We start from the raw sequence: 25,038 nt of genomic DNA, 5'->3' as shown, positions 1-25,038 counted from the left end.
TTGAGCTGCTGTGTCCCCCTTACACCTGTGCAGCACAGGTGTGTGGAAGGACCTTCTCTGCAGCTGAGAGCAGGAGCTTGCTTTGACTCACATCCGTTCCCTTTGCTGACAGGCCGCTGTGCCCGCTGTGGGGAGAATGTTGTTGGAGAAGGCACCGGTTGCACGGCCATGGACCAGGTCTTCCACGTGGAGTGTTTCACCTGCATGATGTGCAAAAGCAAGCTGAGGGGACAGCCTTTCTATGCAGTGGAGAAGAAAGCCTACTGTGAACCCTGCTATATTGTAAGTACCTGTTCTTCTTTGTGTCCTGGCTTTAATGCACAGACATTGGAAACATTGATTTCCTTCGTTGCTGTAGAGTTGCCTTACAGTTAAAATCTGACAATCCTGTGGCAGTACCGTGGGCACCAGGTTTTTCCATGGTCTTCAGAAGAACTCTGATATTTTCAGCTTACTGGATGAATCTCTTTTCCTGGTCTGACGTGTCTCCGAAAAGAAATGGGACAGGGGAAAGCACAGCAGGGGAAATAGATGCTTTTTGTCATTTCATTTCTGTAAGGAGCAGACAATGCAATGATTTTTTTAGCAGTAGTGTTGTCCTTAGTTTTCTGTGTTGGGAAACCTGATACCAAAAAGTTTATAGACTGTGGTGCCCACTAAGATTAAGGAGGTGGGATGCAAGAGAGCAGAGAAACTTCTAAAATAAAAGCCTTTACATTGCTTGATGGAAATTTTTCCACTGAACTAGGAGTCTTCGGATTATATATCTTTTGAAGCTTACCTTGCCCTAAAATTTCATTTCATGCCTCCAACAAGGTCTTAAAGAAAACAATTAACAGTTGCTCTGAGGAGCTGCATCTTGTGAGGGGCTCCTGTAAGAGCTACTGGAACCAATTGCACAGGTGCAAATTAAAGTAACGTGCCTGAGGCCTTACCTTGGTGTGACCTACACATCCAGTATATGAGGGCAATCCTTGTATCTTAGAGTACCAAGCACCAAAACATTCTGGGAGTGTTGATAGGTCTTTCTCTAAATGTCCAGTTCTAAGTAATTGTAGACATTGGGCCTGAGACCCTTGCAGAATTGGACTTGCGCTTCTGAAAGTAAAAATTGATGCTTTACTTGATGCTCCTGCATTCCAGTAATAATTAGAGCAATAATACATATTTTTGAAAATGCCACCAATATCCCATTGTTCTCCCTATTTCTGCAGAGCCTTTACAGTGGGATTATTACTGAAATATTGATTATAAAAAGGGCAGATTCTGTCTTATTTACAATGGCAGTGATAGATGGGCCTTGTTAATTTGTTTTTAAAAGCTAAATGATCTTTTGATGGAATATCTATCTTTTGAATCATTTCTATTTTTGTTTGCACTAAAATGATTGCACCATAAAAAATTTAAGGTTCATTTTGTGGCAAGTTTGACCATGTGCAAAGCACTGCAGACTTTAGGAAGGTGCATGCATAATATAATCGGAGCAACTTTATGTAACTGGAATTAAACATTTCATTGACTTCAGGCTGGAATTGACTTCATCTGCTTGCAGATTGATACTTTCTTTTCCTCTTTTTTAAATCAAGCACGCATTCTTCACCACTCATCTGCTTTAGTTTGGGAAAACATCTGCATTAGACACTGTAGTAATGGTTTAAGATTATTTAATCCCATTACTTATACACTTCATTAGCCTGAGTGAATTGTTGGCAAGGGTTCAGTAAACTTCCTACATTGGGAGATAAAAGGATAAAAAAGGAAAGGGAGAAGGATTCTGTTCCTCATTTTCTTTCAAATTTATCTTCTATCTATTTAAGGGATAAAGGAACGATAATTGCCTGGTTGCATCTGCGTTTGTACATTCTGTGATATGGCTTTGCAGCTCTGAGTACAGAGGAAAGAGTAAACGTTTAATAGCTTCTTTTTATATAACCAGAAGGGGCCTTTAAGTGTTTATCCATGCAGTCCACAAAAACCTGGTTATGGACTTAACCCAAAACACGTCTGGATCCATCTGCTGCTGCACATGCAGGGGAAAGGATGGCAATGCTGATGGGGCTGTGTATGTGTAGCTGGACAGCTGGTACTGTTAGTGGGAAATGGGAAGCTGGAATCTGGCAATCTGAGGCAGTAAAGAAAAAACCAAAAAGCCAAGCACACATTAAACTCTTAAATGTGGAAGAACCAAGTGTTGGAAGCCCAAGTCTCAGAACCTTTCAGAAAGCTCAGGACTCAGCTGTGCTGGAAGCCAGACCTACAAGGGATCTAAGCACCTGCCATTCTACTGGCTTTGGGCCTGAGGAATTTGTGTCCTAGAGCATGTCTCATTGATTTTTCAGTGGAATGAGGTCTGCATTGGCTTCAGAAGGATAATGAATGCCTAAGTACACTGAAGCCTTGAGCTAGGCTTGCAGATTCTTCTTGCAGATGAATTGGGGACCCTTAAATTGATGAGGCACAGTCTGAATGCTTTTGTCTTTAGATGCCTTTAGATGTGTGATGCAGTTATACTGAACTCAATGAAAGTTAATGACCTGCTTAAAGTCTAGCCTGTACTTAAGGATTCTGCTGAATTGTGGCCTCAGATTTTTTTTTTTTTGAGCTTCTTCAAGTCCTATGATCAGAAAACAGCTTGGATACTAGGAACCCTAGATCTGTAGGAAGTCAATGGGACTGAAGTGCCTAGACTCAGATACCTCTGGACCTAATTCCCATGAAAGGTGCAGCCTATGTGACTAGCCCAAGACTGCACACCTAATTCATGGCAGCGACCAACTGAGAAAACAGGGGTTTCAGCTGGCATAAGTCTGAGTAATTCAATGAAACTTGTTTACTGGTCTACCTAATTCACACTGATTTCTAGCACACATCCCCATTTTCCAAAGTCCAAAACTCTTGACCTCTGATGCAAGCCATGGAGGCTTCATTTATATAATGAAAATAAACTATAGTACTTGCCTAATTGTGAGATATAAATTATTGAAGTCTTTATTTTTTAATAATTCACTTGTGTGACTTGTGGCCTTACACACACAAAAACTATGCACAAAAATAAAAATAAATGTTTTTCAACAATTAGAATTGGCTAATCTTCTCAGTTTGTTATGAGACTCTTCTTAGTTGTGGTGCAGTGAAGCCATAATTAAGATTACTGTGAAGAGCTGTATTTAATTACTGGTTAGTCAATACCAAGCCTAAATAGCCTGCAGAAGGGCTTTTCTTTGTTTTTGTTTCTGGTTTTATTTATCAGTGACCCAGTTAAGATGAAATTCCCCAAAAGTCTGAAATAACATCTAAGGAGATCTGTTTGAAAATAAATATTTTTCCTAATGGGAATTTGAGTACTAGAGTTAATTTCTTTCACACCACAGCCCCTGCCCCCCAAAAGTCCATCACTATCATTTCCTGTTACATCTTAAGAGTGCAGTGAGTTCTGTTGCCAATGTGTTTGCTGGTTTTGCTCTGCATCCAAGGATTCTTTCATTATTGATGTTATTTCTAAAAGAGTACCAGTCTTCTCCATTAAGACACTTCTGCTGAACTAAAAGCAACTGTAAAAACTAAAGTGTTAATAGGAGACAGATGTTTCCTAGTCATTATGACAGTCAAGTAACATCTGAAATATCATGATAGGGGTTCCAGTGTACCCAGTGTACTGCTGTGCACGTGCTGAATGCTGTGTCTGCAGTATGTTATCAGTATATTTTTTCCCTCCCTTACAGGGCAAATTACCAACAAAAAACCATTTGGTTTGCTTTCTCTTAAGTAGCAGAAGAGATTTTAGCACTGGACTCAGAGCAAGGAAAAGGTTAAAAGTAGTATCATTGGAATTGTTGTTATAAAAGACTGAAAAGCAAGATGTTAGAGCAGTGCCAGCTGTCTGCTTTCCAAATACCGTGTTATCATAAGGACTGAACACAAGGTTAACCAGACACACCAGTCTGGCAAGAGTGATGCTGCTGTTTTGTGAATGGGATGTTCTTTGATGTCCAGATAACTTTCTCCAGGACATGGAAATTCTCCTCCGTTCTTTATCCCCTCTCCTGGCAGTCTGGTGGTTGGCAGTTGGAGATACGAACTCTGAGGCTGAGGGCTGAGAAGGACTGAGCTCCTGCAGTTAACACAGGACACAGAGAGATCTTGCAGATGCTCCTGGCCTCTGAGGGTTTCTTCTGTTTGTGTCCAAGTTGATGTGACCCACCTGAGGGGAGGACCATGGTGTGATTGGGAAGGGTACAGGAAAGCAGAAATAGCCTGGGTCAGCTGAAAGTGTTCAGAGAAGTAGTGGGTTAGAAATGATGAGCGATTGAAGGAGAAAGCAACTCTCGTGTCTGTCTAGCTAGAGTGGGGGAAAATGGTGGGTATGCTCTGCAGTGCCCTATGGAGAGCCAGGAATTGAGGTTTCCTGTGTCTGCTGTGCACTGGGAGATATTGATGACGTGACCTTAAACCCATCCTCAGAGATCACTTACAAGGATTTTACAGGTGAAGTTCATCTTTCCATAGTACTAAAGCTGTGAAAGAGCTTTAAGGAGGAAGAATTGTGCTTGGAAGTCATGTCCTGATTACTGCTTTTCTGTAGCTTTAAAGTCAGGACCATAGTGATCCACTGTTTTTTTTCTTTTCCCCCCAATTACTTGTTCTGTGAGGAAAAAAAACAGTATAGCTTAGAGGTTTTTCTCTCTTACAAGTGTGTAACTTCCTGGCCTATCAGTGGCTGTAGTTCAGTAGGAGAAGGTAGTTCAGAACAGAACACAAGAGAAATGCTGATATTTTTAAGAAATGGTCCGACTAGAGTCACTGGTGCCATTGAGCATCCTGGGAAAGCTTGAATTTACTAATCATCTGAAATGTCACTGTTAACTCAATTTGTGCTAATTGAAGTCTCTGGTAAGACTGCTATTGGCTTCAGTGTGACTGGTGTTGTAAACCTCACCCTGTGTGGGCACGTGAGTGTGTTTGGTTGAAGGCTGTGCAAGAGCAGCTTCCTCCAGCACATATGGTCTAAAGTGTAAGGTTGATCCCTGCAGTAAAACTACATCTATTTTTAAAAAATAATTCTGCAATTTGTAAGCAGGGATTACAGCACTAATTTAGCAACTATGTAACAATTTAAATTGGACCAGAAAAGAGAAACTATAATTTAAAGATTTTTTTTTATATGATACAAGTTTTCTTCTTTTTAAAGTAGAAAGCCTTTCATTCTTGTTTTTGTCAAGCAACGTATTGAATTTGAGAGTAATTTATGGAAAGTGCTGCCAGCATGGTATTGCGAGTGCTCCACAATTTGAATTTAAACTGCTCAATGGGATCATTAAGACTATTATGCCTGCTTTCCAAAGAGTTTGAATTCAAAATGACAACTGGAACAAAAATATAAAATAAACTAAAGAGAAGTCACGCACTCTTTATGTGGTGGAATTTTTCTGCCCTGGAAATATTTCATTTAGATCAATGCTTCTCTTCAATCCTCCCCTGGAAAAGAGCTGGTGTTGCTAGTTTTAGTTGGTGCTCCTGTGTGAGTCATCGGCAGCAGGGAGCTGAACCTGTGACCCGTGGATCGAAAAACATTAAGTCTCTGCTCCTGTAGCAGAGAGATGCAGCTGGGCTGTGCCAGGCAGCAGCAGGCTCCTGCCCTAGGTATTTCTGACCCACAGCAGAAGTGGTCCATGGGCATAGCAGACAAAAAACAGATCAAGAGTGTTTGGTTTGATTACAGGTGTGTTTTATTCTTATTGATTATTAGTTTTGATAATTTTGACAGTCTGGGCCCAGTTGGTAATTCCTTTGGAAAAATATTGTGGCAAGGGAAGACTGTTACTTCTGGTAAACTGATCATTTGTAAAAATGAAAAATTAATAAATCCCTTAAGAGTTATGGCCCTTTCTATTGATACCACCCAGCAACAGTTGATACAAAAGATACAGATGGAAGGTGAAGGACTGGTGGCCGTAAGGTCAACACTACTACTTCGAGTGGTAAATGGTCTTGTGCAATCAGGGCATAGATAGAGGAGGATGGGATACTCTTGCATAAGCTGCACCTGGAGCTTCCAGGAGTCCAAGTCTAGGAGGTACAAAAATGTGTGTGTGAGAGAATATGTCGATGAAGCAGCTTCTATCAGAACTGGGACAGCTGAACTTAGCTGACCCTCTGAAAGCCTGCATCTTTTTTAAGTGGCCTACTAGCTGTTATAGGAGATGGGTCATGCCTCTTATTTTGTAATTAGATGGGGGAAAAGGTTCCTTTGCAGGGGTGGGTGGGGGAGTCACCAGTGATCAATAACCTCCTTTCTAAACTGGATTTACAAAGAAAGTAGAGAATGAGATGATGAGGTAATTCTATATAGGAACTCCTCTGTGGAGACCCAGAGGGTAATATTAAAGAAGACAGGGCCAATTCATCTTGCTGTCCAACAAGGACAGAAGACAAACCAACCCTGTAAGAGAGAAAATTCATAGTGCTCTTGGAAGACAACGAGGATGAGCCCTGCCAAGAATTGCACTGGGCTCACCTTGGCGATGGATTCTCTGAGAGCAATATACCTTGGTATAATTGACTTTCCAGAAAGCTGGCTAGAGTGTTGCTTTAGAGGAAGACCAGCTATGGATTGTGGAGGTAGAGAAACTCGATGCTACCAATGCTGGTAGTGTTACGAGGGGGATATTTTTGGAAAAGTTACCATACTGCTGGACAGCATTTTAATAGATAAATCTGTGTTGGAAGATTGGGCATGAAGTGCTGATGAAGTAGTTCAGTGATGTTTTGGTGGTGAAAAGTTTTGCTAGGGATGGATCAATTCCCATTCTTTTTCATGGGCCGTAGTTAAAAATATGTCCTTATTAGGCTTGCTTGAGACCTTTGTGATGGCTTGCTAGAATGCAGGAATCCTGATCTTTCCTCCTCCATATGCTGACACCCATAACAACTTGAATTGTTTTCTTCTCTCTGCCTTGTGCTTTTATAATTAGAAGCATTTTTCATATTTTGATTATATGAACTATGCATTGACTTGGCATGTATATTCTAGAAAAACTATACTATGGGAAATTTTCTGGAGGGAGTTCTTAGTGACTGAAATGATGATACTGTGAAGGACCAGGTGCTGCCATTCAGTGAATTTCTCGCCTTGCGGGGTGAATTCCACTGACCAACTGTATATTCTTTGGAAGAAAATAGTCTCTCTTTCTGCAGGACTAATGGGATTTTATGGTTCCTGGCTATACATCCGCTTATGGATCATACTACACTTGAGGGGATGGTGAAGTCATTCAGCAATGACTTTTGTCATTGTGTTGAGCCTTCCCCGTAGAAGGTATCCCAACACTTGTCTGCCTTTGCAACTTAGAAGAAGCAGCTTATAAGGAAAGAATAAAGTCTTATGCACCTACGTCTTTGTAGTAGCAGGAAAATCTTCCTCATTTACAGTCCGGCGTGGATGGGTATTAGATGGCAAGTCACATCCCGTGTTTACAGCGTTCGTCTCTTTTCTTTCAATGTATTTCATCACCTCCTCAATAAACTACTTGCTGTTTTCACCCTTTGCTACCCAAGTAGCATCTAGAGATGCCACTTTAATAAATTCTCATTCACTGTCAGTGATTGACAGTGTCTGCCTCCAAAGACCTTCTTGGTAAACAGCAAGTCTAGGGAAAAGGCAACGGCATTGCCTCCATATTGCAGATGGAGATCTGACCCTAAGAAAATTAAATGCAGTTTGTTTAGAGCATGGATCTCCATTGCTGGAAGCTGTCAAGGACAAGTGGGGTAAACATCTTTTAAAAACAATCAAAATCCTGGGCAAAGGCAGACCCAGGAGTGTTTTCTAGTCCTGCTTCTTCCTGTTCTGAACTTGAGTGACCCATCCAGGACCACAAACACATCCTGCACTGTACAGCTCAGGTTTTCCATGTCCCAATTTTCTACCTAGTTTCTACCAATTTTCTAGTTGAAGTTCAGCCTGCAAAGATCTTCAGGTGAAGGAGCTACTTTTCTTTTCTTCCCCTCTTCTAACCACTGCTGTTTAGAGCCTGGACATGAATATGAACAAGCAGCTGAAAGCTGAGTGAGGGCTCTTGAAAAACCGAGGAGGGTGGGAGATACTATGACAGTGTTCCTTTCCACGAAGTCCTACTGCTTGCTTGTAACCCTGCATAGTTATTTGTAAATTCAAACTGCTGAAGACAATTGTTTTGGAAAGGCTGTGATTTATTTGAAATTGGGCCTGTAATTTAGGTGTATGTTTCCATCACATCTGTATATTAGGGAGCTGTGTCCTTTCTAATGCAGTGATGTCAAAGTGCTGCAATGTCCAGACATAAAACAATGAGAACTCATTGAAGTAAATAAACAGTTTTGTTCACCACTGCTCCTGTGCAGAGCTTCTGGTAAAGGCCTTGCAACCAGGCTGCAATATCTGTGGGTAACAGAGCTGAATCTGTCATGGAATGAGTGTGTTTGGATTGAGCAGGTATGGTTTCCCCTTAGCAGCGTTGCAGATAACAAAGTCTTGTCTCACTGTCAGTTCCAGATGCCCTCTTCCTTCAGTCCAGACAGCAGTTTGCAAGCCTGTGTGCCTGAGAGGCCAGCAGCCTCTTGCAGTGTGCCACTTGAGCAGTCTCCTTGGTGAAGCCACATTCCAAGGAATTTGCTCTGGCAGAAGCTCAGTCTGTGGGTTGATCCTCCCTCTAGCGTCTTGCCTCTGTTCTTCACTCCAGGACATGGTTTGCCTGCATGTGGTGTTTGTTTGCAGTGGAGGAAACTGTTTAACTCGCCATCACACACACAAACCCCAGTGGTCTTGGGAGATTTCTGGTTAGAAAAAAGAAGAAAATCATGCCATTGTAGGGAAAGCGCAACAAATGGGAATGATGACAAGAGACAAAGTTTACTGATTCTAGGAGTATAGAGAGTGCTTGGTACTCACATAGGGACAAAGCAAATTTTAAGACTGTTGTTTCTTCTCATCTGCGTTGATTACAAAGCTGTGGGACCAAGTACAGTATTGAAAGAAGAGGTAAATCATCCACTGGGGTATTTTGGACAGAAGGAAAACCAGATTATAGCTCAACTCTGGTGCTGTAGCATTTGCTGGGGAGGGGACAAGAGATTATTGTGCACTGGTAGGTAGCTGCCTTAACAGGACCAGAGAGCACGTTGGTTAACATGGCTAATGAGACCTGTGGTGCCTCCATCTTTTTAAACTGCTCTGAAAATATCAAAAATAAGGATTATTGTGCACAAAACCTAAAAGTTGATACTGAGCAAACCTGGATATTTTCCCTTGTTTGTGAAGGGAAATATAGCAAGAGGGGTAAAAAATAACAGTGTTGAAATATAAATTAACGCTCAGATGTTATCAGGGATTGAGATTTTAAGTATGAATATTCCATTAGCTCCTGACAAGGTAGTTTTTTTATTTAAGGTTGTATTTTAACCAATACACCATCTTGGCATTCCACCAACAAAGGTATCTGTGTAAATGCAATCTGTGTTCAAGCCAGACAACACTTTAAAAATTTATTTAATATTTCCTACAGCAAGCCATCTGTGAGTGGTCATATTTTAGGAAGCAAACAAACATCATAACATTCACCACTCTCTTTGAGTAACTTCTAGACTTTTTAAATTAAATGTGCTGCCAAATATTTATGTTCTGTTGTGAAAAGAAAAATATTTGTTTGACATGCTAGTCTCCCTGGCAATTCGCAGTCAGTTGCTCCTCTTAGGAGCTGTGGTTTTCTCGTGGGTACTGCCAGGCAAAAGAAGGGTGTGGGCATCCCTGAAGCTGCCTTTTGGGCTTGCTTGGGGCTTTGCAGGGACTGAGAGAGGTTGAGCCCTGGGTCCTCACAGGGAGGATGTGGTGTGTGATGGGGTGGGCTGGGGGCAGGTTTTGCCCGATGCTGCCATTGGTGGGTTGGAGGGTGGTGGAACAGGTGGCTACCATAGCACTCCTGCCAACATTCAAAAGGCTCAAGAATTCCCAGGAAAGCCAAACCCCTTTGCAGGATGTCTTCCAGTGCATCTGCCACAGACATTGCAGCCATCACCAAGGCAACCAAGATGCCAGAATTTAGCGGCAGCAAAGCAGAAGGAAGAATTAGTGATGGCCTAAATCATGGCTGATAGATGCCCTCATGGAGCTGAGCTCTGCTCTAAGTCCTGCTTTTAGTAATAATTTTCACAAAAATCTTGTATTTTATCCTGTACCATAGTTTTATGGCTGGCCTAAATTTGATCATTCTAAAGTAGTGAAATGCCTTTGTTCAAGGGCTCAGAAATTGGTGTAATCCTCTTACTACATACAGGTAGCAATAAATGACTAAAATGCCTGAAACTATCCTGAAATAGTTAATTGCATTTTGGAAAGGCTGAAATGTTCTGAAGAGTCCCTGGTGGCATAGCACCAATTTTTGCTCAGTACTCATTTGGAATGATCCATATAACTTGCCTGTACTTACCACACTGGGACTATTGCAACCAGCAGAAGTCCAAGTGAATTGTTAGCCCATAACCTGTCTACATGAGGCTGTCATCTATAGTATCAATGCCAGACATAGAATGTGCATATTCTTATATGCTGGAAAGAGGCCCTTGCAACACAGAACAGGGAGAGAAAGCAGTCCTGATTTGCTCTATTACCTCTGACAGTTTTACTTTCACTGTGGCATGGCAATAAGATTAAAGTTTTATAGCAATATCACCTCTACCCAGACAAAAAAAAAAAAAAAAACCTCTCCTCTCTAGTACTTAGATTTCAAACTCTTTTATAGAGCCTCTGCATCTGTTAATAAAATCCTTAATTCATTTTGAACATTTTATTGTTACTTCAGATAAAAGTTTAATCAGATAGAATTATTGCCCTTCTAATATTCCCTTAACCTTTGCATTTTAGACTTAGACCATATCAGTTAAATTTTAAAATCACTCTTTTATAGACTTGAATGCCCCCATCTCTGTTTTAGAGGGTAGTTTTGTACAGGAATGCCTTAGTCTGTCTTGAGGTCATGTGAAAACTTAAAAGGCTCTAATGTGAGCAACTGCTCACTTTCTGCTGAAGTGTCTTGCATGCCCTATTAATTACTTTAATGGTGACATGCTGGTTTAAGGGAGTTCTTTATTAATGCCACTAAATCTTTTTTTATTGTTGTTTAAACACTTTTTCTTTCCTTTATGTAGATGTATGTAATCCTTTCTGTCTTTAAAATAAATGAGTGCATAACTCTACATGAGATGTTCGACACTTCCATTTTGCTTTCTCAGGAGAGTGTAGGGTATCACTTTGTTCTCTTGTCTGTATTGTCCACATCCCAGCAGACATGCACATCTGTATTGTCTGTAATAGTGTGTTAGATTGTTGTGGTGGAAGTAATCTTTGAAATCTGGTATCTGTCTTTACAGAAATAATATGCAGTGAACTTGCTCTTCCAGGGTGTTGAGATTTTAGAGGTCAGTTTGGATTTTTTGTTAAAAGTGCATCACTCTCAGTTCAAGAGAGGATTTGCTTATGTTTGACCCCTTTCCCAGTAAGAAGGACACATTGATTTGTTCTCCTCAATCTGAACTAAGCAATAGTATTCTAGTAGTTCGTTTCAACATTAAAGATGTATAACATTCACTATACTGGAGAATTTATAGAGTAGCCCTTTTACTGAACTAGCTAGCTGGTAAAGCATTGACATCCATGCCTGCAGTTGGATTTTAGTTTAACAGATTTCTAGTTTTTAAGGTGATACCTTTTACAAAATATCTATTCTTGATTCACATTATCTGCAGATTTTCTTGGTCTGGGGAGTGGAAGCAAGTATGGGAGAGGAATTATCTTCAAGTCCTGGAGAAACATTTTCAAAACACATAAATGACTGAGAAATTTGCTGCCTTTAGTTTGCTAACCCACTCTTGACAATGAGACTTAAACTCTTACTCCTCAATAATCTTATTCTTTAGTCACTTTGTAAAGTGTTATGTCTCCAGTAACTATTGATGGTTTCACCATGGGACTCTCCTACATTTGAGATCTATAAATAAACTTCACTGGTCTTAAGGAAAATCAGAATGGATTGTTGAAAAACTGTGAAGAGTGATGAACAGATTTTTCTTTGGTGAGAGGACAGTAGTTTAGGGATTGGGTTTGGTTTTTGTTTTCTGTGGGCAAAGTATAAAAACCTTGTAAAGTATGTGTAGCATGAAAAGTAAAGTATGTATAACAGAGTGGAGTCTCTCTTGACCTCCTCTCTCCCAGATGACTTCTGACTCCTAAAAACATCTGTGCCCAGCCAGGTAATAGAGTTTCTGTGCAGCTTTCCATGGCTAAAGTATACCTGCACATGCACACAGACTTGTACTGGAAGAATCTGGAAGCCTGAATTCAGTCTGAAATTATTTGTCATTTTCCTAGGAAAGGTATTTGTTCCTCTCGTAGACTTTCCCTCAGGTTTGTCCAAATCAGTCTGCAGTTATCAGTAGCACACTTAGCTGTTGAGTGGGCAGACTCTTTTGTTCACAATTGCTATTTTACTTTTGGGAGCAGGCAGGATACTTATGTACTTACACAGTACTAAAGGGTACCTTTTGCATTTTCAAATTTTGCTAAATGGTACCCTTTGCATTTTAGAATAAGTAGCTAATTAAATGGCAAGGCTGAGTGCTGTTTGAACCATGGGTATAGAGTTGCTCTTAGCTTAGACAAGCTAGAGCCTGTAAATCAAATTAGTCCAAGATATGGGCCTGGTCCCATGGATCCCAATTTCCATATTTTCTTTGATATTAATAGAAGCTGCATCAGATTTCTGGTGCCCAAGACAATGTGGCTAGTGAAAGTGTAAGACACATAGACCCCATCTCATAGTGATCTACTTAAGTGTGTGAGGAATCTAGACTGGCTTGATCAAAAGAGTTTTCAATGTCTGGTTTTTAAAGTAGAAGTAAAGAAGTGGAAATTCCCTAAAATGAACTGAAATGCTCAAAACATGCTTTCCCCCTCCTCTAAGCTTGTGTTTGCTTCCCTTTTCCCTTGTGGATACCTTGTTTATTTTTTAAATAAATAATCATATTTTAAAGCAGTGTAAATAAATTGCAAAGTGTGCTCCAATGGGGTGGATAAATATATTCCATCTGCTGGGGAGTGATTATTAAATAATTCACCAGTGGCAAACCCAGGAGTGGTTATCCATTTTCCTCTCATTCATGGGTAATTTTTTCTACATCCCATAGGAGCTCATTATGTTTTCTTTGTACATAATGTTTAATAATTTTTAAAGTCTGGCACCAACCCCTCCATCTACAGATTCTTCAATTTTTCCAAAATATTTGTCCATGTTGTATGCATGTATTGGCAGAGGAAGATATTTGTTTCCTTTCTTCTTTCATTTTTTTTCACGTTGAGAGAAGGTGAGCATTGATGTATGAAGTGAAGCAAATTTTCTTGTGTGCAACGGAGATTTCTCCTGTATGGGTGGTGAATGGGTCACATCTCTGCTCTCACCCTTGTGTGGGAATCAATGTGGCTTCAGGGCTGTGGCAACAGTATGGAGCTCATACTTCAACATTTATAAACAAAGAACTAGGAAGCAAGGAGAGGGAGTGGGGCATGCATTTGAAGAACCATGTCTTTTTTTTTCCCTCAATGTTAGGAGGAATTTGCTTGTCTTCTAAGTGAGCAAGAGAGACCCAATGAGCCTGGTCTGTGGTTAAGCAGCAAACAATTGCCTGATGAAAACTGGGACTGTATCCTATGAGTTGAAAAATTGCCACAGATATGTGGGTTGGTGGGCTTTGAATCTGACCTTAAGAGAAGAGCTCAGCTCCTCATGGTAGCTAACAGACCCAAAGAGCTTTGTGGGCTTTGAGCAGGCAGGGAGGGCAGCTGGGAGGATGACTGGCTGGAGTTGGCACATAGCAGGAGGCTGCACACAGTCAGGAGATGGCATCCCAGTGCTGGACCCCATTACAACAAGGTTCATGTTCCCATGACTGTGAGGGACCACCATCCCATCCTGCAGCTGCCAGTGCCAGTACCCAAGGTCCCGTGGTCAGAGTTGGGCTCTACCCCAGGCTGGAGGCAGATGTTTGCAGCTAGATGACAGTCACTACCTTGGTGCTAAAATGTGTAATCAGCCACAGGAAATTCTTTCCTCAACTGATGAACACAGGAAGGTAAAAGTGTCTCTTAATGCTTTTACTGTTCTTCTAGGGAGTTGAGGGAATCTGGCTGCCCTCACAGGGGCCAACAGCAATCCTATTCCCAAACAGGCAATGATCTCTACTGTTTTCTTGCACATGTCCAGAGGTCCATGCTGTCAGCCTCACTGAGAGACAGGGAGCTGTTTTATTTCTCTCTACCTCTTTTTCACATTCCCTGTAGGCGTGTGCAGACTCTGGGTTTCAGAGGCAGCTGGGTTCTGTACTAAGCAGCAGCAAACAGCTTTTCGCTGGGACAAAGAGCAGACCCCAACAATTTGGTTTTGGCTATAATTTCTGTATGATTCATGACCTAGAAACTTTTCTAGCAAAGATTAGCAAAGATTACTTTGCTAATCCCTTTTCCTAACTGGGAAACAGGTTTTGAAGGGATGGGGGGGAAGTAGTCTGGGTGTAAATTAGCAGAACCTTCAATGTTCTGCTTGCTTGAGAAGAAAGGCTCTTCTTTCCTTTGTACTATGCAGGCTGATATTCTGATATTTCCATCATAGAAAGTGTTATTCTGGCCATAGCTTTGACTATGACTGGTTTCTCTGCAAAACATGGGGCTTGCTGCTCTAAATCTAGGATTGAAATGTTAACAGCTACTGAGGCTGGTGCTGACTCTGGGCTCCCTTCCCCATCTCATTTCCTGCTCCAAGTGATTGGTAATTTTCCCTCCTAGAAATGATGCTCCAGGATGGAAGAGCACAGGGAAACAAATATCCAGGGGAAAGAACAGTGTTGAGTGATCAGATTGAATATAAAGTCCTAGAGCAAATGTGTGTTCAACAGTGTGTTCAGCACTGTGTGCACTGTGGACCTTGCAGAGTAAGGGCTGGAGGATAAGCTGAGGTGTGCTGGCCAACATGCCAGCTGCAGGAAAAGCTGTGTGAACTTGGGGTTTGTGGAGCTGCTCTAATTTAAACCTCAAGAAACTGGTGTGAAGGAACAAAACCACCAGCTGAGGACCAGAATGGCGTTTGATGGTTGTGAGCCTCAAGCACGTTCAGTGTGAGAGGAGAACTGGTTGAGTCAGATGACAGGGTAAGTCCAAGGGCTCAGCTGAAAAGAGCTTTCCCACACCCTGTACAAGGCATATACAGGATAATCCAAGCACCACTTCATGCTGCTGTTTCTGTAATGGTGCTGCTGGCAGCCCCTCTGCCTAAATGCACAGAGCTCCCACGGCGGGACATGTGCTCTCCGTGCTGACACAAAGCCTGTCCGCTGGGCCCTAATGCAGTGTAACATGTATTACAACGTGCCATTAAGAAAACTGTGGTTGCCAAATGTTTCTGTTTTTACATAAAGCTATTTCACTGAGGTTGTTATCTGATTTTTCTGTGGTACTGAGAAAAGCGGTTGAATCAGACAAGAGACCTTGTGGGTGGAATACATTATGTCCAAAAATCAATCATAAGGTAAGGTAAGAATAGAATTGAGTTTATTTACAGTCCGTTGACTTTTATAGTTAGCACCATTTATTAGAGAAGATGAAGAAGAAGAAGAAAATTAAGCAGAGAGCAGGAAAATGTTTCTTTGTGATATTTTTGCGCCTGGCAATGAAAAGAGATGTGTGTACGAGCTGACAATTTATCTTCTGCCCTGAAGAGAAATGACTTGTTCTCAAATGGGCATGAAATGAAATAGTGCAGAACACGATAGGAACTTTTCTGAGTAAATGGGTCAATTTCCTGTCATTCTCTTGATAATTGTATGTAGAGCACACTATGCTCCAAACATTGGCAAATGTGATTTTTTTTTTCTCCTGTTATTTTACTCCTCTTGTAAATGGGTGGAAAACATATTCCAGTGCTGGCACTGCTATAATCAGCTTTTGCCAGTGGCTAATAGCAGTCCATTTTCGGTGAATGCTTATTACCTCCAAGCAGTCCAAGACACTACATAATAACCCAGTACTGTGTAGACTGGTACCGCTAGGAATGAGATGTAGTTATAGGGACTGTATTGCAAATGCCCAATCACAGCAGGAAATTTGCTTGTCCCTTTATCTTCTCTTTTCTAATTGCAAAATAAGCCCTAGTGCTCTAGCTGGAGAAGGAGTCTTGTTTGCCTTCTGAAAATTTCTGGTATGGTCAGGGGCTTTTTGCCTCGCCATCCTTTAGCAGGCTGATGCATTTTCCTCCACTAACAGGAGACCTCTCTGTTGCTGAGGGGATATGGATTCAAGTCAGACTCACTGAGGACTGAACTGGTAATTTTACTTCAGCTGTTGTTAATTAAAAATAACAGAAGTGCTGTAACAGGTGTTCAGTGGGTGATGATTAGGAGGATCTCTGTGGCAGTTTGGGTAAATCTCACTAGTACAGGTTATGCAGTGACACAGCTTCATGAGTGCCTTTGAACCTCAGTCTTTGAAAAAGGGGGAAAATGTTAAAGGGTTAGCTCCAAGGTGCTGGATTCTGGCTATGGAAATATCTGGATATATCTCAAATACTTGATTTCAATAACTTTTCTCCCTCTTAACTCCAAGCTAAGCAAGATGTAGACTTCTCCAGCCTATCTAATCATGCACAGTATTATGTCCTTGTTGGAGGTTATAGGAAGGATAAAAACACAATCCCAGCCTGATGAGGACTGCATCACCTGGTGGGGCAACAGAGCCCTGTGAGACCTAAATCCCACCACTGCCTTTCCAGTGACTTAGGGACAAAGTTACACAAGAAATGGGTTTCAACTGAAGATCATTGACATTTTCTGTTTTCATCCCAGTTATTCTCCAGAATGAAAGTCTTTAATCACAGGTTTTGAAGGATGGAATCTTAAAGGTTTGAATGGAAACCCCAAGAACAGGTTTTTCCTTTTTTTTTTTTTTTCTCCCTACTACTGAAAAGCTGATTCTCAAAAGTGTGGCAGGGTTGGACATTTCCTATGCAAATTTTCATTTAGGAGGGGAACTCACAGGCATTTCTGAAGCTTTAAACAGCATTTTTTCTTACCAGTGTGACTAAGACCTCTTATGTAAATACACCCCAGGGTCAGTGTCACCTTCATTCTGTGTATGGCAAACAGGTTTCACTCCATTACAGTTTGGATTGGGTCACAGCTTAAAAAGGGCATTGAAAGTTTTTCAGTCTCAAATTTCTTTTTTTTTGTTGTTTGGGTTTTTTTCCACTGGGGTAGGAAAATGGCTGCTTCTTGTGTGTCTGTAAGAACAGACAGGTCTGTTTGTCTCTTATGTATACAGTTGATGCAAATGGACTGGAAATAAGGATACACAGAACAGGTCTTCAATAACTTCTGTACCTGCTGTCAGGAGATGAATTCATGTAGCAAACCCATTCCATGAATCAGCAGTTGCTAAAATATGCATACAACTGCTGGATGGAGTTACCCCCACTTGGCTTATGTGTAAGGCTCCAGACTCCTCACAAGTCATGAGGAACTGGAAGTGATCTCTGACTTCTGTCAGCAGGGAGCATGGAGAAATGTGTGTTGTTTATTCCACCTGTCTTTGGAAATATGCAGCCCTGAAGGACTGATTCAGAAGACAGTTATGCTCAGTAATTCTGGAATAGCTCAGCTGCTCGGGATAGGATTGGCCCACTGTAAAAGCCACTGGGGGAATTGGGTCAGAATTCAGTCGAGCTGCTGCTTCAACCAGAGAATAAGTTCTAGTGACTCTTACTTGGAGCAAAATAGGAAAAGATCGAGGGCAGAATTAGTCATTTTCCCCGTGTTACATAACAATATTTTAGCAAACATTCTTCTCCCTGAACATTTAAATGCATTGCTTGAATAATCACTGAAGACAATGAGGTAATAATTTGTTCCTTATGTGCTGGAGAAAAAGCATTTATTCTGGTTTTACTTTTGCAAAATGTATTAAACTACTTAGTGTTTACTGATGCTTACACACAGGGAGTGTGGGGGGCTGTTTTGTTTTTTACTGCTGTTTCTTTAAGGGAGCACATTTTTGTCTGATTTGAAGACAAGGGGATTTCTGTTAAATGGGTTTGATGCTTGTGGTGGAATTAATTCCAGATAACTTCATCTAGCTACAACCCACGTGCTTGGGCTGACAAGCACGTGTCTTGGGAGTGATGGCGGAGACTCATTGGTACCTCTTAGGGAACAATATTTTAACCAGCCCTACCTACAACTCTCTTGCAATCACCCCAGTGTTGGTGTCACCTTTGCTCTGTGTATTTAAGGCAAGCCACATCTGAGTACCTAGAAAGTAGGTTTTCCTCCACCTATAGCTCCCACGTGGCCTGGTTGTTTAGTCATGCTCTAATTCACCCTCGTTCAGAATTAACTCCACCAGAAAAGGCAGTTCTGACCATTTTCTTTGGTGTGGTCAGAAAAAGAAAGTGGAGGGCCAATATGCTCAGATTATTTTATGACATGTAAGTGGTTAGGAAATGGGCCCTGGAGATGAGTGGAACCAGGTTCTGCAACTGCCTTAACTGGAGGCAAAACTACCCCAAGACTGCCCTTTCTGAGATGTAGGGGAGATGTGAGAGAATAGGCTGCTCAGGAAGAGGTCTTGTTGTAGCTCCAGCTGAAGCCAGCACACAGAAAATACCCTGAGATCTGCAGGGCCAGAGAAGGGCGGGGAGGAATGGGAGTGTTCATTGGGAAGATGTGGGTCAGGACTGTGCCTGTCTTCCCACCACAGGCTCCTGGCCTGCTCCAGCTCCCCTCTTGGAAAAACACAGGGCTGATACTGCTGACTAAAAAAGGAGATGGAAAAGGGTCTTAATCCATGGGAGGTGTATGGTGGTCACTATGGCAGTGCTGGAGGGGTGATCTCTATGGGCTACAATGCTAACTGTCAGCAAAAGGTGTGGGTTAGGGAGAGATGTGGTGTGATTTCTTTGGCTGGCTGGCAGGAGGGGTTCTTGTTGTCAGAAATGGATTTTGCTGGGCTTGAAACTTGGATTAAAAAGCATATCTATATTAGCTCCAGACAGAGATGCGTCCTGGAATCTTGGAAACTGTTTCACTGCTGTCTTTGGGAGGAAATTTTGGCTTTCTGAGCTACAACATGACTGATATGTTCTATTTGGTTTTTTGAGAATTTTTTTATACTCCCATGACTCAAATCCATTTGAATTTTTCCTTTCAAACCGTGTGTTTGAAAGCTCTGACTAACTTAGCATTGCACTGGATATTCTGGCATTGGTCAGTGGAGGATGGAGGAGTGTTTTTCCACTGCTACCACAGCAGTCTTCAGCTCAGTATTGCGAAGCACAACTTTTAGCACAATCCACCACACTCAGTTAGATTGACAGTTCCCAGGAGGAGCAGGCACAGGGATTATGATACACCAAGACCAACATTGCTGAATAGATGCACTACAAAGAGAGGCACAAGCCTTGCCTCTTACTGTGGCATCTTTCTGGCCTAATGTGTGCCATCTCTTCCTCTGCCTGATTTTGCTGCTTTTATGTGCTTAAGTAGGATCTGTCCTTCAGTGACATAATTGTGGGGCAGTTGTCTTTACCCACCCTAAGGCCCTTTGCATGGTCCCACTGTTCACTGACCTCAGATGTAGGATATTTGCCTAGTCTTCTACCCCTGCACTGCAGAGTGCAGATGGTTGGTGTCGACATCTCTTGCTTTCTCCTGGGCGAGCACAGGTAAATATTTGCTGGGCCAGAGTGAGACAGGCAGAGGAATTGATGCTATTACTGTAAGGTCAAGCTGTTTGCTGGAGAGAGGGAGATAAAAGACATTAGCCCTCCAGGCATGTTCTTAGAACACACTGCAGATCTAGCTTTGCAAACAATATATACAAGGGCATGTCCCATTTGTGAGTTGCCACCAGTCCTGAATCTCCAGCCAGCATTGAACAATCACCACATAAATGGTTGTGTGAGTTCCTAGTAGTGAAAAATGGAGACATCTCAGGGACTTTGTCAAACTGCATGTTTTCCCTTCCTGTCATCTGCACCAGCTCCCCAAGGGCTCTGAGAGCTGAGTCTAAAAACTCATTTGCCCCCTTATGTGCTGTTCAGGCAATTGAGAAGGCCTGGCAAGGCTCTCCAGGACATCCTCCCCATGTGAGGAACATCACCACCACCAGGGTGCCACCACAGCACTGGTGCCTGGAGGGAACACAGACAACACGTCTCCTGATGCCTGGGAAAGGATGGGAGTCCACCTTGCTTTCTGGGAGCTGGGTTGCCTGCAGGGCTTAAAGGGGTAAAAACTTATTTTTGGTCACTGCTGTCAACTAACCTGACTCTGATGCACTTGTGTAAGTGGGCAGCATTTTCACCTCTGTGCTGTTTGCTTTAATGTGCCAAACAGCCGATGTTTTTGCAAGGTTTCCCTAGCTCCTCCCTCCTTCCCCTTTTCTTCTTTCTCTATAAAATAATACTGCTATAATCCAGTTTGACTCAGCAGGATCCCTTTCACGCTGGCTAATCCCCATATATAGGCATCAGTTCAGGGAGGTGCACCAGAACGCTGCAATATTTTCCCTAACATTTTGTTTAACCAGGATGACATTATTCAGACAAATTAATTCCTCCAAGACGTAAACTTGTTCTGACTGAGTGCTGCAGCAGCCTCCCTGAGAGCAACAAACCATGATCTGACATCTTAACAGCTCTCCACACAGTCAGGGGGAGTCTTACATAAAAGATCTTCAGCTGTGCATATCTGCAAGGTGCAGCTGCCCCTTTCTGCAATAGATTTCTTTTCCAGCAGGTTTTGTTGGAAAAAATATTGTTGTTTAGGAAGTGACCACAAGTCATTTTGGAAAATATCCTGGCATACGAAGGCATAGAGTAGAGACTACCCTACCCTCTGAAATCCTTGCCAAAGTGTGTGTCTACTTAGGTCACTCTTCTTCCATTATGAATTGAGTTTATCTTGCATGTCTGAGCTAACATGTTCCTACACGGGATTTACAAAGCTCATGTGCACGTGTAGGTGAAATGTCAGTTGTTATGTGCCAAATGGCAGCACCTGTAGGAAGCAGAGAAAAATGTAATGAGCCCTTCACAAGTCTGCCAAAAGAAGGAACTCTTGGTCTGCTTCATGGGGAGGAGGTCCCAGTATGGTAAAGTGGCCCGGTGGTGCTGCTTTTACCCCATACAGGGTATGTATGGGCAGTTGAGTTAGTGTGTGCCCCTCTGTGACACCAGCTATTTGGGGTGATGTGGCCAGGCTGCTAGAGCTGCATTCAACCCTGAGGTTTTCTGTCCACATTCCCCTGAGATGCTTTCCTGGTACTTGAGTTACCTCTTGTTCTCTGTAATGTCAGGGCTCTGGGAGACAGCTGTGAAATGGCTTTTTCCTCCTCCTGTGCAGACTATCATTATGTCCATTCAGGTGCCTTCCAGTTCTTCCCCTCAGTGTTTCCTTAGCTCCTAGATCCATAATCCAGCAGGTCTGCTTGCTGGCCTCAAGCATGCCAAAGCAGTTGAGAGTACCCTGAAGCAGGAGGAAGGAAAGAAGAAATCTGGTTAACTTAAAGTAGCTGAAGCTAAACTGTTTGAACACTGTTCTAGGTCCATATCTCACAGCCCTGGCTTCTGTTCTGAATTTTTTGTTGCCTTATGTCTGTTTTTTGCTCAGCTTGGGTTGCTTCACTGTGCCTTAGTTTTACCTTCCTGAGAAATGGGTTGATGTTAATTGTTTATTCATTGAGACTTGCATGGAGTGACTTCAGAGAGCTCAGCTGACTGGATTGCCATGGTCTTGGGATGCTGGCAGCTTCTCCTAGATGGATTTCTCTTCTACACCTTACCATCACCTAGGCCAGCAAGAACAGCTAAGGGAAAACACATTCTCTTCTCTGCACCAGTGTATTATTGACAGAGGGCATCTCTAGAGGCTCCTGGTACTCCACTCTGAGTACTTCAACATAATATCATCACCATTAATTCAAACTGCATTCAGGTTACAGCAAATAAGTGTAACATCCAATAGACACTGAATAGTTAAAAAGGTTTATAAAGTTGCAGATTACAGAAATGGAGTTACAGGTGCATAAAACTACCTTAGATTAGTTTCAGAGGTTCCCCTTGTTCCGTATCAGCTGTTTCAGATGCTTCCTAGTTTCTTCCCAGGGGATCTTTCACATCTTTTTCTCCTGATTCTATTTGTGAAATATCTGCCATTAGGACTGCACTTTTTTCTACACTGCAGTTTTGTCTTTTGGGGAATAGTCGGTCTTCAAGCTCTCTCCGTGCTTCCAGCCCTAGGATCATCTCTGCACAATGATTTTGAGCCCTTTACTTGTTGCAGAAGTAGGCTTGACCAGTAGCTTTGAAAATGTTGTCATTTAGACATGTGTAAACACAACTATTATCTACACAATAACAGCCTAAGTCAGCTTGCTGCTTTCCAGGGGCTTGTCAGAGTAATTAGCAATTTTTTATTTTTTATTTTGCCTGTAGTAAGGTAAAATACTTTTTCCTCCTGTTGAAGCAAATCGTAAATCTTTCTGAAAACATTTTATAAACTGAAGTTTTTATTTCATATAGCCATGTGGAATAACCACCACACATTATAGAAACCCTGAAATGCCATTAAATCACACACCTCATTAATGGCTTCTGCTTGAGACTCCCTGTGATAGTAACCAGGCAGCCTGGGATAAACCATCTGTCCCCCAGCCACATTTGGGACCAGTGCAACTGTCCCTACAAGAGAAATCATGTGAAAGAGCATGGCTGGAACAGATTTCTAGTGTGGTACTGCAGAGCTGTGATGTCTGATAGTACTTGATGCTTATCTGTGGTCTGTTATTAGCAACAAAGAAAAAATAACTACTGATAAAATTAGTTGATTAATAAGATGTCAGAGCAGTGGAATGGAGAGGCATGGACTGATGAACATCCTGGGCTCATTTGAGCAAAACTGGTTTAATACACTCAACCGTGAGGCCATTTGTCCAGGAACAAAACCATCTTCTGGCACACCAGCTTTATCTACAGGTGGAGGCTCATCCTGCAAAGTGCCTTCCTGAGGAAGGAGCAGAGCCTTCTCTATTGCCAGCTAAGGGAGCCTTAGCAAAAAGAGCTGATACCAGCCATTGCAGAAGACCTGCTTGTAAAGCCTAGGGAAGACTAAGTTGAAGAGTGGTTTTATACAAAATCTAGCATTAGTGAGAGAATAGAATCCTGTATCTATTCTAAGGTGATGTCCTGACTCATAAAGAAACTTTTATAGTGATGAAAGGCAGAGCAGTGGTGGAAGCAGTAGCCAAACACTCGTAATAGAAATGAGACCTACAGTTGAACAGTATGACTGGTTATACCTGGAACAAAAGGTTACTAGGCAGAAAGTCTGTATCTCTTGATGTCTTCAGGCTATGCCCAGGCACTGTGATGGAAGTCTTGATTTAGTCAAACCTGTAAAGCAAAAAAAATCCTAAGTGGATCAGTTTCCAGGGATTCTGCACAGAAACAATGCTGTGATAGCACCAAGGACCTCATAAACTGTGGATTTGGGGTAGAAGGAATGGTGCCTTGTTTTGTTTTTATTTTGTCACATTCCCAAAAGAGAGCAGAGAGCCCAGGCATGGTGGGAAGTTGGGAAGCATGCACATAGTGTGCTGACAAGATCCTTCTGTCCCATACATGGCACTAGCTAACACATTCTTCCTGTTAGACCACTGCCATGGCAAGTCCAGATGTCAGTAACTCCAGCTGATACCAATGAAGAATAATGATTTATGGCCACTGGAGATTTGTCTGCCTTTGTTCAGGAAGCACCAGAAAAGCACTTAGAGGTTGTGCTTGGGGTGGTCAGCTATCTAGGTCAGAAGAGGTAAAAGCTGCTGTTTTCAAAAATTGGCCTTCTTTCCAGCCATCTTGTGGTTTGTCTTCTCTGTGAGGGACTATGGGCTGCTTTGTTTATTCCAGGATGCTGAACATACCCCAACTCAAGCTGCAGGAATGGAGCATCTTTAAGAAAAAGTGGTTTGAATTAACCCCCTAAAAAAATATAGAACACCCTATCCCTGAGGACACTTTTCAGTGTGTGACTGTGAGTGTTTGGTAGTTAAAAGGAGGGTTGTACCCATAGTGAATTAATTCACACATCAAGCCCTGAAAAGATCAGCTGTACACCCAGCTGTAGTCCCAGGAATACCAGGCAAACAGTGAAGTTTAAAGTGCATGGAAGATGGAGAAATAAATGGGAAAGACAGGTCTTTGGTATCCAGGCAGTATTTTCTCACCAGCAGACCTCGAAGTGTTTTCCAAAGCCTGGTAAGAACAAGGATATGTGGGGTCAGTTGAACCCTGGAGTGAGTGCCTCGTTTTCAGTCACACATTCCACATCTTGGCTCAAATATTTTTGTGTTGGGCTTCTTTCAGAAAAGTGCAGAAAGACCCTGGAGCCAGAAATACTGTGTAAAACATGCAGGATAATTAGCAACCTCCTGGAAACATGTGCAATTTTAATAAAACTTAAACTCCAGTTCTTTCCCACAGGTGGAGTCCAGCAGTACTGTAGGCAGTATGCACAATTAAGCTATTTTTATGCCTCTTCATCTAAAAATGTGAGTGTTAAAACATATGTAGGTAAAGCAAATGGAAAGCTTAAACTTGCCCGCATGCCATGCTCATTTGAACTCACTGCATTAGCCTGGATTGCTGCTGAGCAGTGTATGCTCCAGCAAAGGTTTTGCAAAGGGAAGTGTTTTCACCTACAAACCTGGCTTCTTAAAAAGCCCTATGACTTTGCAGCACCAGAAGATATTCACTTCCCTGCCAACCACAAAGGGGAATAAATGACTCTGGGAGGGCTCAAGTAATTATACAAAGTGCCTGGATCAACTTTTCCATGGGGATCCTGTAGCTACTGGTTTGATGGCTTAATAATGTGCTTCTGAAATGGCTGCTTTCCACTGCTGCTTCTCTCTTGGGC

At 42.1% G+C, this 25,038-nt stretch overlaps 1 protein-coding gene across 8 annotated transcripts in view; it reads left to right on the top strand.

Moving 5' to 3' along the window:
- The window catches only part of LPP (LIM domain containing preferred translocation partner in lipoma), a 328,422-nt gene that overhangs the window by 276,300 nt on the left and 27,084 nt on the right, over positions 1 to 25,038 (top strand). For all 8 annotated transcript variants that reach the window (XR_003528319.1, XM_027647152.1, XM_027647153.1 and 5 more), the window contains one exon: positions 113 to 282. Coding sequence is in view for 7 of the 8 variants with exons in the window: in XM_027647152.1 (XP_027502953.1) it covers positions 113 to 282 (170 nt within the window). In the remaining variant the exon portion in view is untranslated. The remainder of the gene's footprint in view (positions 1 to 112; positions 283 to 25,038) is intronic.

This window comes from Corapipo altera, unplaced genomic scaffold (genome assembly GCF_003945725.1).
Source record: "Corapipo altera isolate COAL_440 unplaced genomic scaffold, ASM394572v1 113, whole genome shotgun sequence".
Taxonomy (NCBI): domain Eukaryota; kingdom Metazoa; phylum Chordata; class Aves; order Passeriformes; family Pipridae; genus Corapipo; species Corapipo altera.
Note: the sequence above shows the minus strand (reverse complement) of the source record. Positions and strands in the feature narration are given on the sequence as shown.